The sequence below is a fragment of the Doryrhamphus excisus genome, chromosome 6, assembly GCF_030265055.1.
Source record: "Doryrhamphus excisus isolate RoL2022-K1 chromosome 6, RoL_Dexc_1.0, whole genome shotgun sequence".
NCBI classification, from domain to species: Eukaryota; Metazoa; Chordata; class Actinopteri; order Syngnathiformes; family Syngnathidae; genus Doryrhamphus; species Doryrhamphus excisus.
The window spans coordinates 20,298,126-20,322,667 of NC_080471.1; the positions used below are offsets into that span (position 1 = coordinate 20,298,126).

Sequence of the window (24,542 nt, forward strand, 5' to 3'; positions counted from 1 at the left end):
AATTATAATGCATCACATATAGTATAGTAGTCACCTAAACTGCTATGAATTTGTACCACTGTCAATGAAGTCTGTATCTACCATAAAGAATATTGAAAACAATTAAAATTCAATGAGTCAGGTTGGAATTTTTATTGGCACAGTACAACACATTCTTTCAGACAAATAAGAATAATGATAGAAGAATCAACAAGATATTTATTTATATATATATAATATTACAAAATTAACACTCTTGGGTAACTGCTGTTTACTTCATTTAGGGCAACATCATTTACATAAAATTACAAAAGGTATATAAAAACTGGAATGAAAGCACGGTGGTGCTGACGTTCTGCAAAACCTTAGAAGGAATTTATTTGATTATTCATTAAAACAGCACACAATGGTTTCTAAGTCAACACTTCAAAATGATTTGTAGCTGCAAATGGCTACCACAAAATATCAAAGTATTAGCGATACAGTTTGGGTTGGGGAGTGGGGATGCGGGGCTGCCGCCAGGAATTCTGGACCCCCAAAAGTAGCTGTTGTCACGTCTCTATTTTGGGGGCCCTCTGTCAATCTGGGGCCCTTACTGTCCTAACTTACAGGGTTAGAAAAACATTGTGTACGAGAAAGATACAACAACAGCAATAGAATCAGAATCATAGCTAAATATTTAGAAACACTGAGGTTAGCTAAAATGGCTCAGTTAAGTTTCCAGTATTTGTTAAAAAAGTTCACAACAGCCTTTGTTTGTCTCGGTACAGCACAGCAATATTCTTATTCAAAGCATTGGGACAACTAAATCGCTAGTTCCGAAGGGTCAAGGCACAAATACAAATTTCAATTAACAATTTTGTGTGATTGTAAAAAATAAAATAAATAAAATCCATATTTCTATATGAAGTGCTTTGCCAAATTAGTATACACAAAATAACATTTATATCGAAACTGTGAAACTTTTGGACCACACAATGGAAATATCCTAAATTGATGAAAAACAAGTTGCAACAATAGTTTTCTGGTAAGAAAACATAAGTGTCTGTATGAGATAGGGGACTTAAACAAAACCTTTTTTTCAATAAGTGCAAATAAAGGTATTAAATTACAGGATGCATAGTTGCATATGATACCTTGTAACTGTCACCGTGGTGGCATTCATTTTCTAAACTTCTTATCCTGTTCAAGGTCTCAGAAGGGGGGGGGGTTATTGAGACCTGGGCTACACACTGCACCTAGTCAATTACAGAGTACAAACTGACAAACTGAACCATACACACTAACGTTCATACCTAAGGGCAATTTAATTATAGAGCATCCGGAGTAAAAGCACACAGATCGGTCCTAACTGAGATTAAACCCCAGAACCGCCGATCACATGTCACCATGCTACTATCCAAGTGGGGTCTTCCCAATCAGAAGACAGACTGTGTTGATTTTTCATAGACAATTTATGACCTCAGGAACTTTATACCGTGGCCTGGTTTTGAACAAAGTGGTCTAACTTTGGTTGTTGCCAAAGTTAAATAACCGGCGTATCAATTTCAAAACTTCGATATCAAACTAAAAATGTAATTATTATACATTTACATTAAAAAAATACCATAGTCCAGCCTTATGTCGTTAGTTGATTTCCAGCAGTCTTTGTTTTGCTATAAGTAATCAAGATTTAATTACAGTAAACCTTGGATATATCGGACTCGGATATATCGGAAATTCGTTCACAACGGACAGATAAAAAAGAACAGATTTTTCTGTAATGCATTTCCAATAAAAATTCATTGCATATATTGGATTTTTTATAACGGATTTCGCCTATTTCGGACAAAATCTCCAGTCCCGTTCCAATGCATTTCCATTAAATTTCCCTCGCATATATCGGATGGCCGCATTGTGGCGCTCCGATTCGCCGAATCGTGACAGGCCGCTATACGACGTCATTTGCAGCGTTTGCAGCGTTGCCTGCGCGTCCAGGTACATTGGAAACATAGTCAAGGAAGTGCCTTTTTATAACGGATAAAATCCGATTTACGTATATACCGGATATAAATCCGATATATGCGTAAAACGGACATTTTCCGGTATACGCATATAACGGATTTCGCTTATATCGGACAAAACCAGTGGGAACAATTGAATCCGATATATCCGAGCTTTACTGTACATGATTTGTCTGTTTTGCTTTTGAAACAAGGCGATTTAAACAGCAGATGCTTAAATGGAAACATAACATAAGAAGCCAAATCAATCACAGTGCTCATAGCAGCAATTTGTGATATCTACCGTACAATGAAACGCACCGCGAACAGGATTGTGTGTCTAATTTCTACAGAACCGACACATCAAAGATTCACAATCTTTGGGCAGATTTAAAAAATAATACTACCAAAGCATTTATGGCAAGATGATATAAGCTTACAACATCATTTCATTTTGGCCTTTTAAGGTCGCTGCGGGGTATCGCTCCACTCAGCTAGACTCTAAAGGCACTTAGTACAATAATTCACAGCAATTGTCATCAACCAAGAGTTTGAGAGGGATTTGCCCTGCTCTTTAAGTAACGTCATTACCCAGAACTCTGTTCAACAGAACCTCGTAGATGGTCATTATCCAGTGACCAACTGAATGAAGATTGTCCATATTAATAAATAAATACATGTCAAGGCACAGGGATTGAAAACAAAAGGAAAATTAAGAGTGCTCCACCCTGTTAAAGAGAAGGAAGGGTGGATGAATGAAGAGATGATATTGGGGTAAAACAACTACCTGTGTGTCCTTGAAAGTTCAGGTATTGTCATTTTTATTTATTCTCACTGGCGGCCGTTCTCGAAGCATCCATTGTTGGTTGTCATGGTTGACACATCAGGTTGCCTTCCGAGTTTAATTTCAGAAGACAGGAAGCTCTTATAGAGTTTTTCAGTCTCCCCAAGTAACGCCTCAGCCATTGTACTGCTGCTGATAACGTCGGTTCAACTCGCGCAGCTCCTTTTCCCGAACGCGCCGAGCTTTGTTCGATTTGGTTGAGCGACTTGATCGTGTGGACTGGGCTGACTTGGTGCTGTGGCAACGAGATGATGCCCGCTTCAGCAGGTTCTGCGATATACAGCGTTGTAGGTTCTTCATGGAGGACGCGGCGGCCATGCTGATGATCCAGGGGTGCTTGAGAGCCTGGCCCGCAGTCAACCGCTCACTTGGATCCACTGTGAGAATCCGTTCCACAAAGTCTTTGGCAAGGTTGGACACACTGGGCCATGGCTGGGGAATGAACACAGATGTAGTGCAAGACTGCAATTAAACTTGGGCTAAATTCAACTGTCAATATAATAGCATCAAACTGGAGTGTGAATGGTTGTTTGTCTAAATGTGCCCTATGATTGGCTGGTTACCAGTCCGGGGTGTACCCCGCCTCTTGCCTGAAGACAGCTGAGATAGTCTCCAGCACCCCCCGCGACCCTCGTGAGGATAAGCGGTAAAAAATGAATGAATGGAAATATATACTAAAGCAATTATCCATGTAGTCTGAATAGTAATGGAGGCTGGTTAATGTTCATTAAACCACCACACACAAATAGTATTTTATGGACAAGAAATACTTTGTATCATGACAACAATAGCGTTACGTTGTTCATTGACACTAGCAAAAGTAAGTACGTACGTACGCCATGAATGTGATATGTGACGATCTGCAATATCCATACTATAGTCACTTATATCCCTGTATATATCCACACTGTATCATAGCCACTTCATTGCACTACTGTACATATTACTGTTATTATATCTTGTCACAATGATACTGTGCATACTGTTTATAATCTGTATAATCTGCAATAGTCATATTATAGTCATTTATATCCCTGTATATATCCACACTTTATCACATACTACAGTATTAATTGACCCTGTACACTAGAAACTGCCCATGAATGATACGGGAAAAGGCCCAAATGATACTGTGTCAAAGCCCAGGGCAGTGATACTGATAAAATATAGAGTTTAACCATGTCCAGTATCAGCCCCCCGTAGCTGTCCACTCAGAGCGTGCTGCTCTGGTATCGTGCCCGTGAAACAACCAATCAGAGAACAGCACACGAGCGTGAACACACAGCGTTTGTTTTGCTGCCGTCTGTGCTCTGTCAACATGTCAGCGGTTAAATAGTAAACAACAATAATAATAATAATACATTTTATTTGTATAGCGCTTTTCAAGATACTCAAAGACACTTTACAGAAGAATGAAGTTGAATATAGCATAGTAAATATTAGTATAATAGTAAATATTAAATAGTATGTGATAATAAGCTCATGATTAAATAGTATGTGATAATAAGATCATCACATGGTTTGTCTGGTACCTCGACCGAGGGCTGATACTGGCACGCGGGGGCATGATACTGGGCCTGATACCAGACAAACCATGTGATAACCTATAAGTATCATAGTTATAGCCTGTTATAGTTTGTACATATGTCTATCCATTTACAGCTCTATTCTATTTATTCATTATTTACTAATAAGGTATTAATAAATTTGCACTTCTGGTTGGATGCTAACTGCATTTTGTTGCCCTGTACCCGTGACATGAGCAATAACAATAAAGTTGAATCTAATCTAATCTAATATCAATATGCGGCTTCCCCGTGGGACAAAAACAAGCTGCTAACTAATTACATTGCTCGTTTGTTGTAAAAACAAAACGTCAAAACGTCACTGTGGTAAAAAGTCATATTTGGACCTCAAAGACAGAAGCTCGGTGGATAATTCTAGCTAACTGCCGCCAGTGAAAAGTATGGCCAGTGACAGCTAGGCAAAACGTCTAGCAAAGACGCAAAAATAGTCAAACTGAGAAGGTGTGCCCCAACATTTTCTGCTTGCACTCCTAAAATTTGAAGTTACCAAAATCTGGAGTGTGTCTGTAAGTGATCCCTCACCTCTCCAGAAAAGCTGTACTTCCCCTTGAGGATCTGCCGGTAGAGCCTCATGCGGTTGTCATCCTCAAATGGCATGGTTCCGCTCAGCAGGATGTACGAGATCACTCCCAATGCCCACATGTCGACGGCATTCGTATAAGGTTTCCTCACCAGGATCTCCGGGGCGATGTACTCAGGTGTTCCGCAGGTAGTCTTCATCAGACATTCATCTCCCTTCTTCCTGCTGTTGGCTAAACCGAAGTCAGTGATAATGATCTTGGAGTCGGCACCCGGGTGGTAGTACAGCAGGTTCTCCGGCTTCAGGTCTCGATGCGTGATCCCCAAAGTATGAAGATACTTGACGCCATCCAGCACCATCTGCAGCACCCGGGTGGCGTCTCGCTCCGTGAAGGAGCCGCGAGCAATAATGCGGTCAAAGAGTTCTCCTCCGGTTGCCAACTCCATCACCATGTAAACACGCTCAGCCGTCTCAAAGACCTCCATGAGCTGGATTATATTGGTATGGCGAACCCGTCGAAGAACGCACAGCTCAGACTCACAAACCTCCCTGCCCTCTCGGTACCGTGTCTCGATCATCTTTATGGCGTACGGCTGCCGAGTACTCTTGTGTTCCACGCGGACGACACGGCTAAAACTCCCTCGACCTATCAGTGCTTTTATGTCGTACTTGGCTGTGACCCGTGGGTCAAATTTAGCTCGATATTTAGCCACTTTTTTTCTTTGGGGGTCTGATACCTCTGATGGGTTTTTAGGCTGCTGGCTGCAGGCAACGGGAGTGGCAGCTTGTGCTTGAGTATGTGACGGGGAGGGGGAGTTTGCCTTGTCCGCTCTCCCTCCACCGGCCTCACCCATCATACTAAAAGTGCCATCACCTCGAATGAAGTGCTTATAGACATCTGTTTGAGGGGGCGGATCCACCTGGAGGAAAATAGATAGAGTCTGTTTCAGTTGCAGCATATACGACAATTCAATATGAAGGAGAAGGAGGAAAAAACATTAAATCAACTGAGTTATAAGGGAATTGTTTTTTCGTAGGAACTCTTCTTAGTAGCATACCTTAAGTTAACATAATTAAAATGTACCTGCATTGCTTGTCAAAGGATCTACAGTATTTGAGCAAATAGCCAAGGTAGGCATGACAAGCTAATGTTATTAATGTGCATAATTCATCAGATCTCCAGCTGCATTTACCGCTGTGATACATGACAGGCATTTAAACTTGCCACAGTGAAGTGCATTCAATGTTTCAAAATGTGTTTATAACTACATTAATTGTATGTTTTTGTTCAACAGTTTGTGCTTTTTATGTCCATTATTGGGCTTTCAGATGAATCTCTTGTCTCTGAAAATTGCTATAGAGTTCATAATAATGATATACCGTATTTTCTGGACTGTAAGTGGCACAAGGCCAAAAATGCATAATTGGGTAGAAAAAAACATACATAAGTCGCACTGGAGTAAAAGTTGCACAAGGCCAAAAAAGCATGATTCGGGAGAAAAATACATACATAAGTCACACAAGGCCAAAAATTAGTAGCATACCTTAAGTTAACGTAATTAAAATATATATCATAATAATGATATACCGTATTTTCTGGACTATAAGTCGCACAAGGCCAAAAATGCATAATTAGGTAGAAAAAAACATACATAAGTCGCACTGGAGTAAAAGTTTTACAAGGCCAAAAATGCATAATTAGGTAGAAAAAAAACATACATAAGTCGCACTGGAGTAAAAGTCGCACAAGGCCAAAAATGCATAATTACGTTTAAAAAAAAACATACATAAGTCGTACTGGAGTATAAGTCGCATTTTTTGCGGGTAATTTATTTTCCAAACTACTTGACCAAAACAGACATTACGTCATCTTGGAAGGCAAGTTCTAACAATAAAAGAATAGAGAACAGGCTGAATAGGTGTAAGATATGCTAACATAATGGTTATTCAGCTACACAAAAAATAAACATGAACAGAAAATAAGTCACTCTGGAGTATAAGTCGCAGGAACAGCCAACCTATGAAAAAAAGTGTGATATAGTCCGGAAAATATAAGTATATCAGTATTAGTTCCAAATTGACATGTGTAGTGTTGGACTAGGTTGAAACAGCACTGATCTATACCAGTACAGTACAACAATATGTAATATTGTAAAATAACAACACTAGTGCTATATCAGTCATATCTCGTTAAATTGTAGAGGTGTAATTAAGTGTCTGGTAGATGAAGTTCAAGTAATGTCCTTTACTGACCTTTTTTACCAGGTCCAACTGAACATCCCCTGGAGGCTCAGGGAGGACCTTACTGTTCCTGCACCCCATCACATAACGCAGGCCATCAGGAGCCCTGCCTCATCACCGCGGACTCAAAACCTTCAGGGCATCCAACATCCTGACTCAGACAGAGGGTTCATGAATTGAACTGGACTCCCAATCTCCCAATTGCTGTTCTTAAATGTACCAGATCCATCCACTAAAGTCAAAGGTGAAACGTCCACAACTTCATCACTGCAATATTGCAAACATGGTGTATGTCTTCTCCCTTTAGTTACTATGACTGCATGTCATAAGTTGTTGCTTTTGTTGAAATATCCGCAGCCTGTCATTTTGCCTGAAAAGCTCACGTCAGACGGCTTCCTATTTCAAATGACTCACGTCAAATGGCATTATTATGGGGGCTCGGGGCATGAAATCTACCGATAAGTGCAGGATCCAGCATCCAGCAAAACTGCAAAAAAGTAATCATCAAACTTCAATCAGCATTTCCATTGGAAATAAACGTGTCATCTTTGATTGAATCCATTGGAAAATGCTGCAAAGGGTCCATCAATCTCTCAAGTTGTAGAAGTTGTGAAGATGGGCGCTCTGAAAGGCAGCACACAATAATAGTTAGTGCCGTGAAGCAGCTCTTGTGACATTTTGACAGAATATATGCAACACTAAAACGCTTTTAACTCGTTAAGTAAAAATTCCGCGACTTATGTTTGGCCTGAATGCAAACCTCAGGGCAAAATACGCTAAAATGTCGCTATTGTAGGATTGTTTGCATTGCAACTGTTAAGGAAACACTGGCGGTCATTCAAGTAGTACAACTTGATATACTGTACTTTAAATAAAATAAATTATGTTTTAGATGTGGAGACTGAAAGCACCGTCCTTTCAAATAGTGTACTTTTATGAAAAGTAGTCAAAAGTTGTTTAAACCCGGGCCTAACTTTCCCGTAAGCAAGGACAAACATTTTAGCATTTTCGACATTTTTAAAGTACACATTAAAGGCACCACATAAAAAAGTCATATCAATAGTGTAAAAAAGTTTAAATTCTCACCTCATTTCGGATTGATTAACGATGACGAAACTATGCATGCTAACTAGCATGCTAGCTGTGGGGCAGGACTCCCTAGTTTGCCAAATCCAGCCTCCTCACCCCACTATCACTCAGCTGGCCCTCTCCATTTTCAACTCGAACCTTACAAACTTCACTCCTCAGCATAAACACCTTAAACTCGTAAGCTCTACCACAACAACAACAACAACAACAAAAACCAGACTCAAATCCGTGTTTGGTGGCGTCCTTCGTAAATGTTGTCAAGTTTCAATTACTTGCAAAGATTCCTTGTCGGATGTTTTTCTGGTCGGTGTTTTGTCAAGAAGAACCCCCTTCTCTCAGGCAGGACACATAAAAAACTTACTACCTTACTACTTCCGCTTTGTATTTTCAAAATTAAACCATTTTGCTTCAGTGTACTGTCACATCTAAATAAATAATAAATAATTATTTTCATGTTAAAGATGAGTAAATAGTACTAGTTGTGAATCGCGTAATGCTGATTTATGTGAGTATAATTGAGAGCTGGTAATAGCGACTTATAGTGTGTACTTATATTTTAAAGTTAACTTCCTCTTTGAAATTCTTTGTCCATTGCTAGTCTGACGCACATAACTTTTTCTACAGACGTGACAACCCCCCCCCCCCCCACCTCCCGGTTGTCTCGACCCAGCTAAAAGTCCCAACATCCCGGATACAGGGAGACGTTTGTGCCACACTTCTGTCTTGGATAAATTCGAAAAAAATCGAAAAAATGGGCAAGCTTCCTGCCAGATTACTTTTATCTGACCCCTCGGTATGGTCAGTCACAGGGAACATATAGATAGACAATAATTCATACATTTCATATATACTGTATATACAGGACACACACATACATGTATATACATACAGAATCAATACATACATGTGTTTAGCTATATACTAGATAGATGTCATTATGCTGTCATGATTAACATATCGAAGGCAAATTTACATTGACCAGGTTTGTCCACATGATGTCGCTATATACTAATTAAAAGTACCTTACAAGGCTACCGCAGTACTTTTTTTTTACTGTTCATTTTATTTGGCAGACCAGTCCTTCACATTCCAGTAGTGCAATATGCAAGCCCCCACTGTGGCTTTACAACCAGGTATCACTTTGCTCTCAGCTCACCTTCCTTGTTCTTGAACATGGGCAAGGCAATAAAGAATACATAGCCTCGACTTTCAATTGACTGTATTTTGATATGAAAAAGTGCACTGACCTCACTTTAGGCTGACCATGGCTTATACAGCCCCCATGTGGTGGAATACTGCGGGAAATTATTGACAGAACAAAATGAAGACAGAGTGAGCGAGCGGAAGTAAAAAGAACATTTTAATGCCAATAAAGCTCATTGAATTGCAATGAGGAAGTGGCATTTCGGAAGGGGGGAGGATGACAGATTATAGAGAGTGACAAACAGGAAGGGAGTACGGTCAGCTGGAAAAACATTAATTCATTCATTTTCTACCGCTTTTCTTCACGAGGGTCGCGGGGGTGCTGGAGCCTATCCCAGCTGTCTTCGGGCGAGAGGCGGGGTACACCCTGGACTGGTCGCCAGCCAATCACAGGGCACAATTTCAAGAGACGTTGCCGCCTGAGTGCACCTTCTCAACCTGGTGTTTGCGCACCACTGTGGAGGACTGTATTTAGCCTTTGTTATAGTGGGGGCCGAATTCGGGTCACTGGGGTGCTGGAGCCTATCCTAGCTGTCTTCGGGCGAGAGGGTAGGATCCATTAGCTGATTTTGGGCGAGAGGCGGGGTACACCCTGGACTGGTCGCCAGCCAATCACAGGGCACATATAGACAAACAACCATTCACACTCACATTCATTCATTCATTTTCTACCACTTTTCCTCACGAGGGTCGCGGGGGGTGCTGGAGCCTATCCCAGCTGTCTTCGGGCGAGAGGCGGGGTACAACCTGGACTGGTCGCCAGCCAATCACAGGGCACATATAGACAAACAACCATTCACACTCACATTCATACCTATGGACAATTTGGAGTCGCCAATTAACCTAGCATGTTTTTGGAATGTGGGAGGAAACCGGAGTACCCGGAGAAAACCCACACATGCACGGGGAGAACATGCAAACTCCACACAGAGATGACCGAGGGTGGAATTGAACCTCAGTCTTCTAGCTGTGAGGTCTGCGTGTTAACCACTCGTCCGCCGTGCAGCCCGCTGGAAAAACATACTCTTTTATTAGTCTCTGTTACATCTTGTTAAAGTATTGTAATCCTTGTGGGTACTTAAGTAGTCTTTCAATGTTGTCATCTGAATAAAAAGTATGCCCAATTTCTGTCTGTCAAAATGCAAAAAAGTCCCTTGGAAGACTGCATCCCAAAGTAAATGAAAGATTCTACTCCACTACAAACAAACAGTAGATGATACTGTATCAATTACTACAGGCGCATCATTCCTTCAAGGAATATTGTGTGACTACTACCCAGACACTACAAGAGATAAAAATATCACAAAATGCTCAATGCTGATGGTAACAACAGACAAGATCAGGCCAGCTATTCATACAGTATACTGTACATGGAAATATTATAGGCCCATGAGAAATGCTTTTCTATTTATGTCAGCAGGTGCAGTATCTCCCTATACTATATACTAAAATTGGTCTGGGCCACTGTCTGACTTTCATTTGACCTAAACACATCTTTCATTCATTCATTTTCTACCGCTTATCCTCACGAGTGTCGCAAGGGGTGCTGGAGCCTATCCCAGCTGTCTTTGGGCGAGAGGCGGGGTACACTCTGGACTGGTCGCCAGCCAATCACAGAGCACAATCTCAGTAGAGGCTTGCCACCTGAGTGTCCCTTCTGAACCTGGTGTTTGCGCACCACTGTGGAAGACTGTATTTAGCCTTTGTTATAGTGGGGATCATTTGGTGCAATTTGGAGTCGCTAATTAACCTAGCATGTTTTTGGAATGTGGGAGGAAACCGGAGTACCTGGAGAAAACCCACGCATGCACGGGGAGAACATGCAAACTCCACACAGAGATAGCCAAGGGTGGGATTGAACTAGGGTCTCCTAGCTGTGAGGTCTGCGCACTAACCACCGAAACACATTTATCTCACAAATTTGACTTTGGTGTGGTTTATCCATCCATCCATCCATCCATTTTCTATGCCGCTTATCCTCACTAGGGTGGCAGGGATATGCTGGAGCCTATCCCAGCTGTCTTCAGGCGAGAGGCCGGATACACCCTGGACTAGTCGCCAGGCAATCACAGGGCACAATCTCAGGGGAGGCTTGCCGCCTGAGTGCACCTTCTCAACCTGGTGTTTGCGCACCACTGTGGAAGACTGTATTTAGCCTTTGTTATAGTGGGGGTCAAACTTGGGTGTCCTAGCTGTGAGGTCTGCACGCTAACCACTTGACCGCCACCTAAACACATCTATCCCGCAAATTTGACTTTGGTGTGGTTTATCCATTCATCCATCCATCCATTTTCTATGCCGCTTATCCTCACTAGGGTCGCAGGGATATGCTGGAGCCAACCCAGCTGTCTTCGGGCGAGAGGCCGGATACACCCTGGACTGGTCGCCAGCCAATCACAGTGCACAATCTCAGGAGAGGCTTGCCGCCTGAGTGCACCTTCTCAACCTGGTGTGTGTGCACCACTGTGGAAGACTTAGCCTTTGTTGTAGTGGGGGTTTGAACTCGGGTGTCCTAGCTGTGAGGTCTGCACGCTAACCTCTTGACCACCGCCTAAACACATCTACCCCACAAATTTGACTTTGGTGTGGTTTATCCATCCATCCATCCATTTTCTATGCCGCTTATCCTCACTAGGGTCGCAGGGGTATGCTGGAGCCTACCCAGCTATCTTCAGGCGAGAGGCCGGATACACCCTGGACTGGTCGCCAGCCAATCACAGTGCACAATCTCAGGAGAGGCTTGCCGCCTGAGTGCACCTTCTCAACCTGGTGTTTGTGCACCACTGTGGAAGACTGTATTTAGCCTTTATTATAGTGGGGGTCGAACTCGGGTGTCCTAGCTGTGAGGTCTGCGTGCTAACCACTTGTCCGCCGCCTAAACACATCTATCCCACAAATTCTACTCCATCCATCCATCCATGCATTTTCTATGCCGCTTATCTTTACTAAGGTCACAGGGATATGCTGGAGCCTACCCAGCTGACTTTGGGCAAGAAGCGGGGCACACCCTGGACTGGTCCAAACAAACAACCATCTGAAGCAATCTACATTCTGAAAGAGAACGATAATGCGCAAGAGGATTGAATGAAGTGGTGCATTGGTGGTGCATGACAGATTATCTGGCAGAGGTCTGGGATGCAGCAAAGGGTGAGGTCATGTAATGCCTTGTAGGTAATCTGCACAATCCAGTCATTGATTCTGGATTATAGCCTGCAGGATGCCTGTGGGACTGATGTCTGCATTTGGCTGCTCCGATCTAAAGGACATTGACTGACGCATAGAAGAAATTATTAAAGGGACTGTAGGCAACAAATGAGAGTTTTTAAAATGAAAAAATATATGAAAACTATATCTCATCTGACCACAAGTGTGTTACCAGCAATTCATTATCAATGCCACTTATCCTCATTAGGATTGTGGGGGTATGCTGGAGCCTATCCAGCTGATTTTGGGCAAGTGGTGGGGTACACCCTGGACTAATGCATAGACAACCATTCAAACACATGTTCACACTGATTGACAATTTAGAGTCAATTTAGAGAAACTCACACATGAGAACATGCAAAGTCCACACAAAGATCCCCAAACGGAGAACCCTTACAAACCTTTCGATTTCCTGACTGTGTGGTCAACATGCTATCCACTAGCCCTAAAGGACTAAGGACTAAGGAATTCCTTCAATCATTTTCTATGAATTATTCTATTCAGGATCCTATTCAGGAGCCTATCTCAGCTGACTCTGGACTGGTTGCTAATGGGATGATTCAGAAACATGACCATCAGTCAGACGGATGATGAGAAAGATACCACTTTTGGAGTAAAATGGAAGAAAATGATTTGGGGAATGGGATGTCGGTGAAGACCAAAATATAACTTTCTGGTGTTAATTTGACTCACTGGATTTGGAGGCAGAGAAATACTCAATGTGACCCCAAGAACACAATTTCCACCATCAAACATAAAGGTGAAACATTTAGATTTGGGGTATATTAGATGATGTAAGGTGAAAATATTGGATGAGTACCTCATATAATACACAAAAAATGATGATGTGTGGTGGATGGGTCTTCCAGCATGATAAATTACCAAAACATATGACGTATGACATATTTTCGGGCGGCACGGCGATCTAGTGGTTAGCGCGCAGACCTCACAGCTAGGAGACCAGAGTTCAATTCCACCCTCGGCCATCTCGGCCAGTTTGCATGTTCTCCCCGTGCATGCGTGGGTTTTCTCCGGGTACTCCGGTTTCCTCCCACATTCCAAAAACATGCTAGGTTAATTGGTGACTCCATAGGTATGTCCATAGGTATGAATGTGAGTGTGAATGGTTGTTTGTCTATATGTGCCCTGTAGACCTCAAAGCTCGGACACCTGAGTTCGACCCCCACTATAACAAAGGCTAAATACAGTTTTCCACAGTGGTGCGCAAACACCAGGTTGGTGCACTCAGGCGGCAAGCCTCTCTTGAGATTGTGCCCTGTGATTGGCTGGCGACCAGTCCAGGGTGTACCCCGCCTCACACCTGAAGACAGCTGGGATAGGCTCCAGCAACCTCCGCGACCCTTGTGAGGAAAAGCAGTAGAAAATGAATGAATGAATGAATGACACTTTTTCATCTTGGAGTTTGAAATGCCAAGCGACAGCCTCAAAGCCGTCACCCAAAGATATATAATAATGTACACTATAATATTTGCTTCAAATCCTGTTTTTTTTTTGTATCTGTTCAGGCATTATGCCTCTATTACATGACAAATTACACAACCACATTATTTGAGATTCGGAAATAAAGTACAATTTAAATGTTGCCAGCTTTACATAAAAATCAAATAGCTCAACTTTTCCTTTCTTCTTTGCCAAAGTAGCTTTAATAGTGATGAAAGGTGGAGATGTCTGGTATATAGTATATAAAAATGAGTGAGCTAAAACGCCTCAGGAGATAGTATGTGCAACCCTGGTGACCAATTACAAAAAGCATTTGACCTCTGTGTTTGGCAACAAGGGTTTGTTCTACACTAGTTCTACAGTATGTATTGGATGATGATCAAAACTTTTCCCTCAATGACAGATATATGTATGTATAATCTTTGTTTGTATATGTTGTTTTTAATGATATTTGTTCACACCATAAGCAGGGGATCAAATAGTTTGCCCTACTATATGTGTTATTCTCCAGGGACTGCTTATACTGTATAGCTTGTCATGGCTCGGGGACACATATGGCATGGATGTTTCATTTCAGCACGCTAGCAGCTGAGGTTGAAGAGAAGGATAGAACACCCGAATATCGTTATGGAGCCACATATCCGTCAATATTAGAAAATAATGGAGGCTTTATATTCAAGAAAGGTAGCCATGAAGCTGATGAAAATGATACTATCCAAAGAAAGTACCGTATTTTCCGGACTATAAGTTGCACTTTTTTTCATAGGTTGGCTGTTCCTGCAACTTATACTCCAGAGCGACTTATAAATGAAAAAACTTGCTGTTACATAAACGCTGGACACCTTTTCTGTTCATGTTTATTTTTTGTACCATTATGTTAGCATATCTTACACCTATTCAGCCTGTTCTCTATTATTTTATTGTTAGAATTTGCCTTCCAAGAGGATGTAATGTCTGTTTTGGTCAATTACCCGCAAAAAATGCGACTTATACTCCAGTGCAACTTATAGTCCAGAATATACAGTATATGTCTGGGGCATAGTCCCAGACTTGAGGTGGGAATCAACCATTCATTCATTCATTTTCTGCTGTTTATCCTCACGAGAGTCGCGGGGGGTGCTGGAGCCTATCCCATCTGCCTTCGGGCGAGAGGTGCAGTACACCCTGGACTAGTCGCCAGTCAATCACAGGGCACATCTCAAGAGAGGCTTGCCGCCTGAGTGCACCATTTCAACCTGGTGTTGGTGCACCACTGTGGAAGACTGTATTTAGCCTTTGTTACAGTGGGGGTCGAATTCGGGTGTCCGAGCTGTGAGGTCTACAGGGCACATATAGACAAACAACCATTCACACTCACATTCATACCTATGGAATATTTGGAGTCGCCAATTAACCTAGCATGTTTTTGGAACGTCGGAGGAAACCGGAGTACCCGGAAAAAATCCATGCATGCACGGGAAGAACATGCAAACTGGCTGAGAGTGGAATTGAACTGGGGTCTCCTAGCTGTGAGGCCTGCGTGCTAACCACTCGACCACCGTGCAACACAGAAATCAACCATTCATTCATTGGTTCATTCATTGATTCATTCATTTTCTTCCGCTTTTTCCTCACAAGGGTCGTGGGGGTGCTGGAGCCTATCCCAGCTGCCTTCAGGTGAGAGGCGCAGTACACCCTGGACTAGTCGCCAGCCAATCACAGGGCACATCTCAAGAGAGGCTTGCCGCCTGAGTGCACCATCTCAGCCTGGTGTTTGCGCACCACTGTGGAGGACTAGCATGTTTTTGGAATGTGGGAGGAAACCGTAGTACCCACGCATGCACGGGGAGAACATGCAAACTGGCTGAGGGTGGAATTGAACTGGGGTCTCCTAGCTGTGAGGCCTGCGTGCTAACCACTCTACTACCATGCAGCCCCAGAAATCAACCATACAAAAACAAAATCTCATATAGAGCAAATATAAAAGCAGAATTCCTTATGTTATGTATTTCGAATGATGTCTGTGCCCATCAGGCATTTAACTAAACGTATGTGTTCATTATGCATAATGATATCATGATATCCTAATCATCTTAGCAATTTTGCTAATGTCTACAACCTTTGGGGAGTAAAGGCCTTTAGTATGAACTGTGTGAGTGTGAAATGAAAATCTAGTAATGGGCGGCAACTAATGTAACGCTCAAGACGTGAAGGCCATACAGAAGTACCGCATATAATAACACACCTGTAGCACAATACAAATGATACACAGCAGGTCAATGATTTTTTTTTTTTACATTAATTTCTCCAGCCTTAATGACTATTAAATGACATATCATTATGCAAATGTTCCTAATATCACACCCACCAAATACATTCATTCATTCATTTTCTACCGCTTTTTCCTCACGAGGGTCGCGGGGGGTGCTGGAGCCTATCCCAGCTGTCTTCGGGCAAGAGGCGGGGTACACCCTGGACTGGTTGACAGCCAATCACAGGAGACAAACAACCATTCACACTCACATTCATACCTATGGACAATTTGGAGTCGCTAATTAACCTAGCATGTTTTTGGAATGTGGGAGGAAACTGGAGTACCCGGAGAAAACCCACGCATGCAAACGCCACACAGAGATGCCCGAGGGTGGAATTGAACCCTGGTCTCCTAGCTGTGAGGTCTGCGCGCTAACCACTCAACCGCCGTGCCACCCCCACCAAATACACTTATAGTACAATCAACCCCATACAGTACACATTCTATTATAAAAACAGGCTATTTGAAATATAACAATACATGAAATACACCTTAGGCCGTATACTGTATTAGTAGTAGATGTATGTGTGCAACTTCTGGGATGTGTTGGGTGCCATGCCATGCCTCGCTATCTCCTCACCCCCCCCTTCTAGCTCTCTAGCTATAGATAATTCATCAGTGTTTCTCATAGCTGCTGCTTTCCTGCCTACTGTGATTTCCACTGGGACACTCTGAGGGACCATTCCCACCCCAACCGGGAATTAGAGCCATGGCTACAGAGGGAAATTAGTCACAGTCAACTTTATCCTACCCCATAAAGACACAGGGACACTATTACAAAACATAAACTGCTCTTGTTTTCAATTTGGCTTCTCTTATGTATAATTGTTGCAAAATCATGTATGGCAGTAGTATTTTTTGGTTATTTTTTCATAATAATTGAATCTTCAGAATGTGGTTTATGTACATTTACATTGTAACACAATTATATATTTTTACAGTACATGTTGCAAGGAGATGGAACATATTTTTGTATATTATGATTACAAAACATAAACTGCTCTTGTTTTTAATTTGGCTTCTCTTATGTATAATTGTTGCAAAATCATGTATGGCAGTAGTATTTTTTGGTTATTTTTTCATAATAATTGAATCTTCAGAATGTGGTTTATGTACATTTACATTGTAACACAATTATATATTTTTACAGTACATGTTGCAAGGAAATGGAACATATTTTTGTATAATAGTGATCTAAAATAGAAAGAATGTGGGGTAAATAAGCAAAATAAAGAGTGTATGAGTACAGAAGAAATGATAAAAAAAGAGGCATGGTTTAAAAATTCCAGTGTGTGTGTGTGTGTGTGTGTGTAAACAAGCAGAGTATCGAACCACGATCGAGTGGTTCCCTGAGTGCACCATAGGAGTGCTGGGATGCACACTAAATGTCACTGCACACACTTTCTGCACATACAGTAAGTAGTGTTGTGCAAGTACAGTATATGAATATATGGTTTATGTCTCACTACAATACAGTGCAATAGGACGGCATAGGGGGGTCTTATAAGCTAAATTCATATCCATAAACAAGCTTTTCCAGTGCATGCTGACACTATACCACTATACTGTATCAGTACCTGATGAAAATGATATTATTTCATCATAGGACTTAATGTGCCATACTCGGGAATATTCGAGAAACCTATAAATAAAGTAGACAGTGCAAGAAGATTATTTTAATTCAAGGTTTAGGCCAATCTTTGAAGTGTAAATATACAGTGCATTGATATGAGAGTTTTATTGATTTTGTCATTTCACTGTCAGAAAACATCTTCTTTTAGCGTGATATGACAGACATTATGTTTCATATGTACTGTATGTTGGCTGCACGGCGGTCGAGTGGCTAGCATGCAGACTTCACAGCTAGGAGACCCGAGTTAAATTCCACTCTTAGCATAAATCAGACACATTTTCCAGTTCATACGCTATAGATTGTGTATAGAGCAGGGGTCTCAAACACGCGGCCCGCGGGCCAAATGTGGCCCGCAGGACACTAGTTTGAGGCCCCCGCCTTGATATGAAAATTTAATGTTAGTGCGGCTCGCGCAAGTTTGATATGGATGCTGTATGGTATCATGTACCCAGAAAAAAATATTACGTTTGATTAATGTTCATGTTAAAGGTTGAATATCTGTTAATAGTTATCCTCCCTATCCGTGTGGAAGTGGTAAGTTTTTGGTTATTTAAGTTTAACGGAAATAACTTGAAGGCTACCGTTTAGGTCGCTAGCTCTCTAGTTTGCAAGTTAGCATGTGTCTCAAGACCCTGCAGTTGCGCAATATGTTGTAAATAAAAAAAGTATAAATGTGACTATAGTCGTGTTTTGTCATGTCTACAGGGCTCTAATAATGCTTTGTTCATTTTAATCTGAAAAAAATAATTTGTCTACCCACCAACTATATGTGGTTTCTTAAGTTTTTTATTATTTGCCGTTTTATTATTATTATTATATTTATTTATTTATTACTGATTGATTGATTTTCTTTATTCTTGATTTGTTTATTTATTTTTCATCTTATTTTGTGTAGAAAAATAAAAAGTAAGATATTTGAGAACAGTGGAATGTTCAGAGTATCAGAGCTTTTCTTGGAGAAAATTGGAACCAAAGTTTTTAAGAAATGTGTTTTGTTTTTTGTTTTTTTTTAAAACCTGATGCGGCCCAGTCTCACCCAGACCCAAGCTCCAGTGGCCCCCCAAGTAAATTGAGTTTGAGACCCCTGGTATAGAGTATATTTTTGATGATGAAGATCAAGTGAGTGAAGAGGATCTCATCTCCACTGTGGAGGTCTTCATGGAGAGCTCAATTGATTATAGTCCATTATAGGAAAGGTCAGGTCACAGCTGGAGTGATAAGTCCATAGTCATGTATAACATGGACACAAAGACACATGCACAAGCGAAATGCGTGCATAGAACACGCTCTTCACACAACTCTTCTGATATGTGTTCTGAATGCAATGAAAACCATTCCAAAATGAGCCTGGTAGACAATTTACCAAATCTTTTCAAAAATATTTGAGTATGTGTCTGAAACACATAAAGCATTGAACTACACATAGCCACCTGTTTGGTTGCTCAAGGTCTCCAACCCTCCAACCCTCCAACACACACATTCATACACTCACACACTCTTTGCTTTCTTCTGTCTCTGTGCTGTCTCACCACTCATTAGTATAACCTTCATTCCCTTTCTGTTCTTTTCCTTTTCCCCCGTGTTCACTTCTCCTTTGCATACTGTATCTTCATAATATGTCCTTCAAGTTTTCATTTTCCTTTGGAATGTTTTTTCTTCTTCTTTTCTGTTTTTGTCCCCTCTTTTTGTCCATACATTTATCGCTTTTCACTGGATTTTACTTAAAACCAGGGAATGTCAGCTTGGTGTGCAATGATACGTATCGCAACAGTTTGGTAAAAGAACTAAATGCAAACATAAATCTATTTAGTGTTAAATTAAGCATGAAAATGCTGTTTAATTCTCAATTTCTAAATTCTAAATTCATTCATTCATTCATTTTCTACCGCTTTTCTTCACAAGGGGGGTGCTGGCGCCTATCCCAGCTGTCACGGGTACACCGTGGACTGGTCGCCAGCCAATCACAGGGCACATATAGACAAACAACCATTCACACTCACATTCATACCTATGTACAATTTGGAGTCGCTAATTAACCTAGCATGTTTTTGGAATGTGGGAGGAAACCGGAGTACCCGGAGAAAACCCACGCATGCACGGGGAGAACATGCAAACTCCAAACAGAGATGGCCGAGGGTGGAATTGAACCCTGGTCTCCTAGCTGTGAGGCCTGCACGCTAACCACATGACCGCCGTGCCGCTCAATTAAATTCATTTATTCATTCATTTTCTACCGCTTATCCTCATAAGGGTCGCAGCGGGGATGCTGGAGCCTATCCCAGCTGTCTTTGGGCGAGAGGCGGGGTACACCGTGGACTGGTCGCCAGCCAATCACAGGGCACATCTCAAGAGAGGCTGGCTGCCTGAGTGCACATTCTCAACCTGTTGTTTGCGCACCACTGTGGAAGACTGTATTTAGCCTTTGTTATAGTGGGGGTAGAACTCGGGTGTCCTAGCTGTGAGGTCTACAGGGCACATATAGACAAAAAACCATTCACACTCACATTCATACCTATGGACAATTTTGGAATTTTGGAATGTGAGAAAACCGGAGTCTACTAGCCTCACAGCTAGTAGACCCGGGTTCGATTCCACCCTATGCCATCTCTGTGTTTGCATGTTCTCCCCATGCATGTGTGGGTTTTCTCCGGGTTCTCCGGTTTCCTCCCACATTCCAAAAACATGCTAGGTTAATTGGCGACTCCAAATTGTCCATAAAGTTAGCAAAACAAAAATTTTGATCAACTGCCATGTAAAAAATGAACAGTTGTAAACAAAAATACAACTGTAACATCGTTACTCGTTGTTACTCATTATGGCTGCATGTAGTCCACACAGTCAGGAGATCAGGAATACCTGGGGTTGGCATCTCTGGATTTTCTCCGGGTACTCCGGTTTTCTCCCACATTCCAAAATTCCAAATTGTCCATAGGTATGAATGTGAGTGTGAATGGTTGTTTGTCTATATGTGCCCTGTAGACCTCACAGCTAGGACACCCGAGTTCAACCCCCACTGTAACAAATCCTAAATACAGTCTTCCACAGTGGTGCGCAAACACCAGGTTGAGATGGTGCACTCAGGCGGCATGCCTCTCTTGAGATGTGCCCTGTGATTGGCTGGCAACCAGTCCAGGGTGTACTCCGCCTCTCGCCTGAAGACAGCTGGGATAGGCTCCAGCACCCCTGCGACCCTTGTGAGGATAAGCGGTAGAAAATGAATGAATGTTTCCAAGTGGGAATGTTGTGCTTCACTGAGATCTGGATGCTCCCTGCAACATCTCCACATCGCCAGCTGATGTTAGACGCCCCTGCACAATCATCATATTTTGTATCTTCCCTCGTCCTCACATGCGTTTCATACTTTTCATGTTCCCTTTGTGTCTGCGTTTTTTTTTTCCGCCCCAAGCTAAGATGAAAGGGTTTAATTTTGATTAGCCATATTAGCTGATTTGCATCATTCTTTAATTCACACAGGTGCATGCATAAAGGAACTTTAGTGCATAAAGTAATGCAGATCACAACACAATAAATGCAGCTCATCTTTAAGCACCCACAGCACCACAATTCACATTTTATAGACAATTTTATAGACAATAAAATGTATGCCTTATACTGTAGTCTTTGTGGCTATAAAAAGAAAGAAAGCTGTTTTTTTCATGCACATACCGACAGACGCGAAACCGTTAAGAAATTCTGCAAGTAATTTGGGAGGTATAATTATTCAATATGTCATGCACTTTAAATGGACTTTCATGCAATTAAGCGGTCTCATTTCAGCAGAAATAGAGCAAAGGTTCACATCGTTCTGTTCTCCTGGGCATTTTGTACGAGTAATGTCTTCCATTATTATTTTTGAGTGACTTCAGTTTTGGTATTTTGAGAAAATGACCCACCATAACCAACCCCTTAATACTGGAGCAAAATAAGCTTGTGTTCAACTATTTTGTTGTGGATGCATGCATAGCCACATTGTGTTGACTATTCCAACTCTACTCAATATATGTTTTTTTTATGTAAAAAATGTTTGATATTTGCAGAGATTTGCAGTTCAAAAGTTGAAGTCTCTCCCTCATGCTTTCTTGTTTGGCCATCCTTAATTTATTTATACGTTTTTCTTACGTCAAAGCTTTTTCGTGTGAAGCTCAATGTTAGAGGAAGCCTTCTTTTAATGTTTTTAATGTTTTTCTTTTAATGTAATTTGACCGGGATTGTTTAGGCCTGTTTCTTGCAGCTGAAAGACTAAACACCAATAATGACCTTAAAGGGGAAGTGCACATTTTCATTCACAATCCTTATGTGAAACATGAACACATAATTTTTTTCCTTTTTATGTGTATTATAACACAAGAAAACTAGTTAATATGAGCTAGCTAACAATGCACGTCATTGGTATACACCTATGAAGCCTTCTGAAAACAACCTTTAACAAAGTTGCATTGTTTGATGTACATGCTGTGATCATGCATAAACACATATACCGATAATAATGGTAATGGTAATGGTAATGGTTTTATTTCATTTGAACATGCATCAGATTACAATTGAATGCATCACATAATCAGTTCACAGTTCCACATGTCCAAAAGGAGTAGGAAGAAGCAAAGCTTATTAAATCCTACCCCTCCATCTGGTACTTTTACACTCAGTAACTGTTACATTTGTTCACTTCCTGCTTTCCTAATATAGTTTAAGGGTTTTTTTTGTTGTTTTTTTGTTTTGTTTTTTTACATACCGAAGTACGAGGTGATATGACCATACAATGACATAATGCACAACGATGAGCCAATTCAAAAAACAAAACAAGCAGTTGATGTTTGCTAAATACAAGGATGAAGAGTCTTGAACCAGTCATGATGTGCTATATATATCACTATATTGACACTTACTATGGTACCCATTATGTCATTGGATGGTCATATCGCCTCCTACTTCGGTACGAGGTACATTATTAAAAAAAAACAAAAAAAAAAACCTTAAACTATATTATGGAAAGCAGGAAGTGAACAAATGTAACAGTTACTTATTGTAAAAGTACCAGATGGAGGGGTAGGATTTAATAAGCTTTGCTTCTTCCTACTCCTTTTGGACATGTGGAACTGTGAACTGATTATGTGATGCATTCAATTGTAATCTGATGCATGTTCAAATGAAATAAAACCATTACCATTACCATAATGGGTACCATAGTAACTGTCAATATAGTGATATATATATATGTATATAGCACATCAAATAAATATAATAATAAATAATCACATAAAACACTACCAAAACATGTTTCTGTCACATTCGGGCATGGTGGTGTAGTGTATCGACCCCAGGATGCAGAGATGAGGACCCAATTGCAGGTAAAAATTTATTAATTGCGACCAACATAAAAACAACAATGACCCAACAACGAAAGGAGCGCACACCTGAACTAAATAGGCATCACAAATAACGGGAAACAGGTGCGGGAGATAAATGGAAAGCAACTGAAAACAGAACAGAGCAACACAGGAAGTTCATACAAAATAAGGGCATGAACCAGGAACTGAGGACAAGAGGAAAACGATGAGGTTTTTTTTTTACTTGTTGTTAGCTAGCTCATATTAACTTGTTTTCTCATGCTGGAATGCACAGAAAAGGGAAATAAATATGTGTTCATGTTTCACATAAGGATTATGAATGATGGGAAAAATTTCAAAAAAGTGACTTAAGGAATTTCAAGGATTTTGTGTATAAAGCAATATTCTTGCATGTTCTAAAGGTTGATAAATTGTTGTGTTGCCTTCAAAACAAATCAAGCTGCTTCCTTTGTGTGTCTGTGTTATTACATATGCACATGCTTTTGCTGGGTAACAATTGAAGGAGTTCTTGGAATTCTTCTACACGTCATCAGCTGCTGTTTTGATGCAGTGAAGCATCCGTCTGTGATTAAATATTTATACATGATTTTCACCTGACTGGCACATCCTTTTTAAAGGTCCTTTAAGGGAACACCGATGAGGATGTGGGAACCACACTTGGAAGTATAGGGAAAAAAGAATTTCCTGATTAACACTTTGGAAAAGTGGCAATTTTTGCTATTTTGAGATTTTTAACAACCGGAATCACACTGAATTCGTCCGGCTTGCCTGAAATTCCATGCATACTGACTGTGGTAGGGACTGTCGAAGTGGCAAATAAATACACAATTCCTCATCTTCAAGAACTAGATGGCCATGGATGTTGGGTAAACGATGGAAAACATCTTCTGGCCTTGTTTAGACATACTATGTTTTCCATACACTGGCCCCTGCAGTGGAAAGTCACACACAGTCTTCCCAGCGGATTTCCGTGTGGCGGATTTCCATGCGGAAAGTATAACCCAGCCTTAAGATTTCCCCAACCGCCCACACTTAAAAATTGCAAAAAAATATTTTTGGACTTCGCTTTATAACTTTTCTTGAAAAACAATACCATTTTTTGTCCTGCCACCAATGGGAATGTGTGAAGGTTTCCCACTCTTTCTGAACCATAAAAGTT

At 41.1% G+C, this 24,542-nt stretch overlaps 1 protein-coding gene across 1 annotated transcript; it reads right to left on the reverse strand.

Annotated features, from left to right (window-relative positions):
* Positions 1-117: 117 nt before the first annotated feature.
* On the reverse strand, positions 118-8,579 carry pskh1 (protein serine kinase H1). Its single transcript, XM_058076312.1, has 4 exons — positions 8,239-8,579; positions 7,165-7,776; positions 4,914-5,831; positions 118-3,237 (listed from the first exon to the last, which is right to left on the reverse strand). The coding sequence occupies exons 2-4, from the start codon at positions 7,231-7,233 to the stop codon at positions 2,920-2,922; spliced, it is 1,305 nt and encodes a 434-aa protein (XP_057932295.1). The 5' UTR covers positions 7,234-7,776; positions 8,239-8,579; the 3' UTR covers positions 118-2,919.
* Between the last annotated feature and the right edge of the window lie 15,963 nt (positions 8,580-24,542).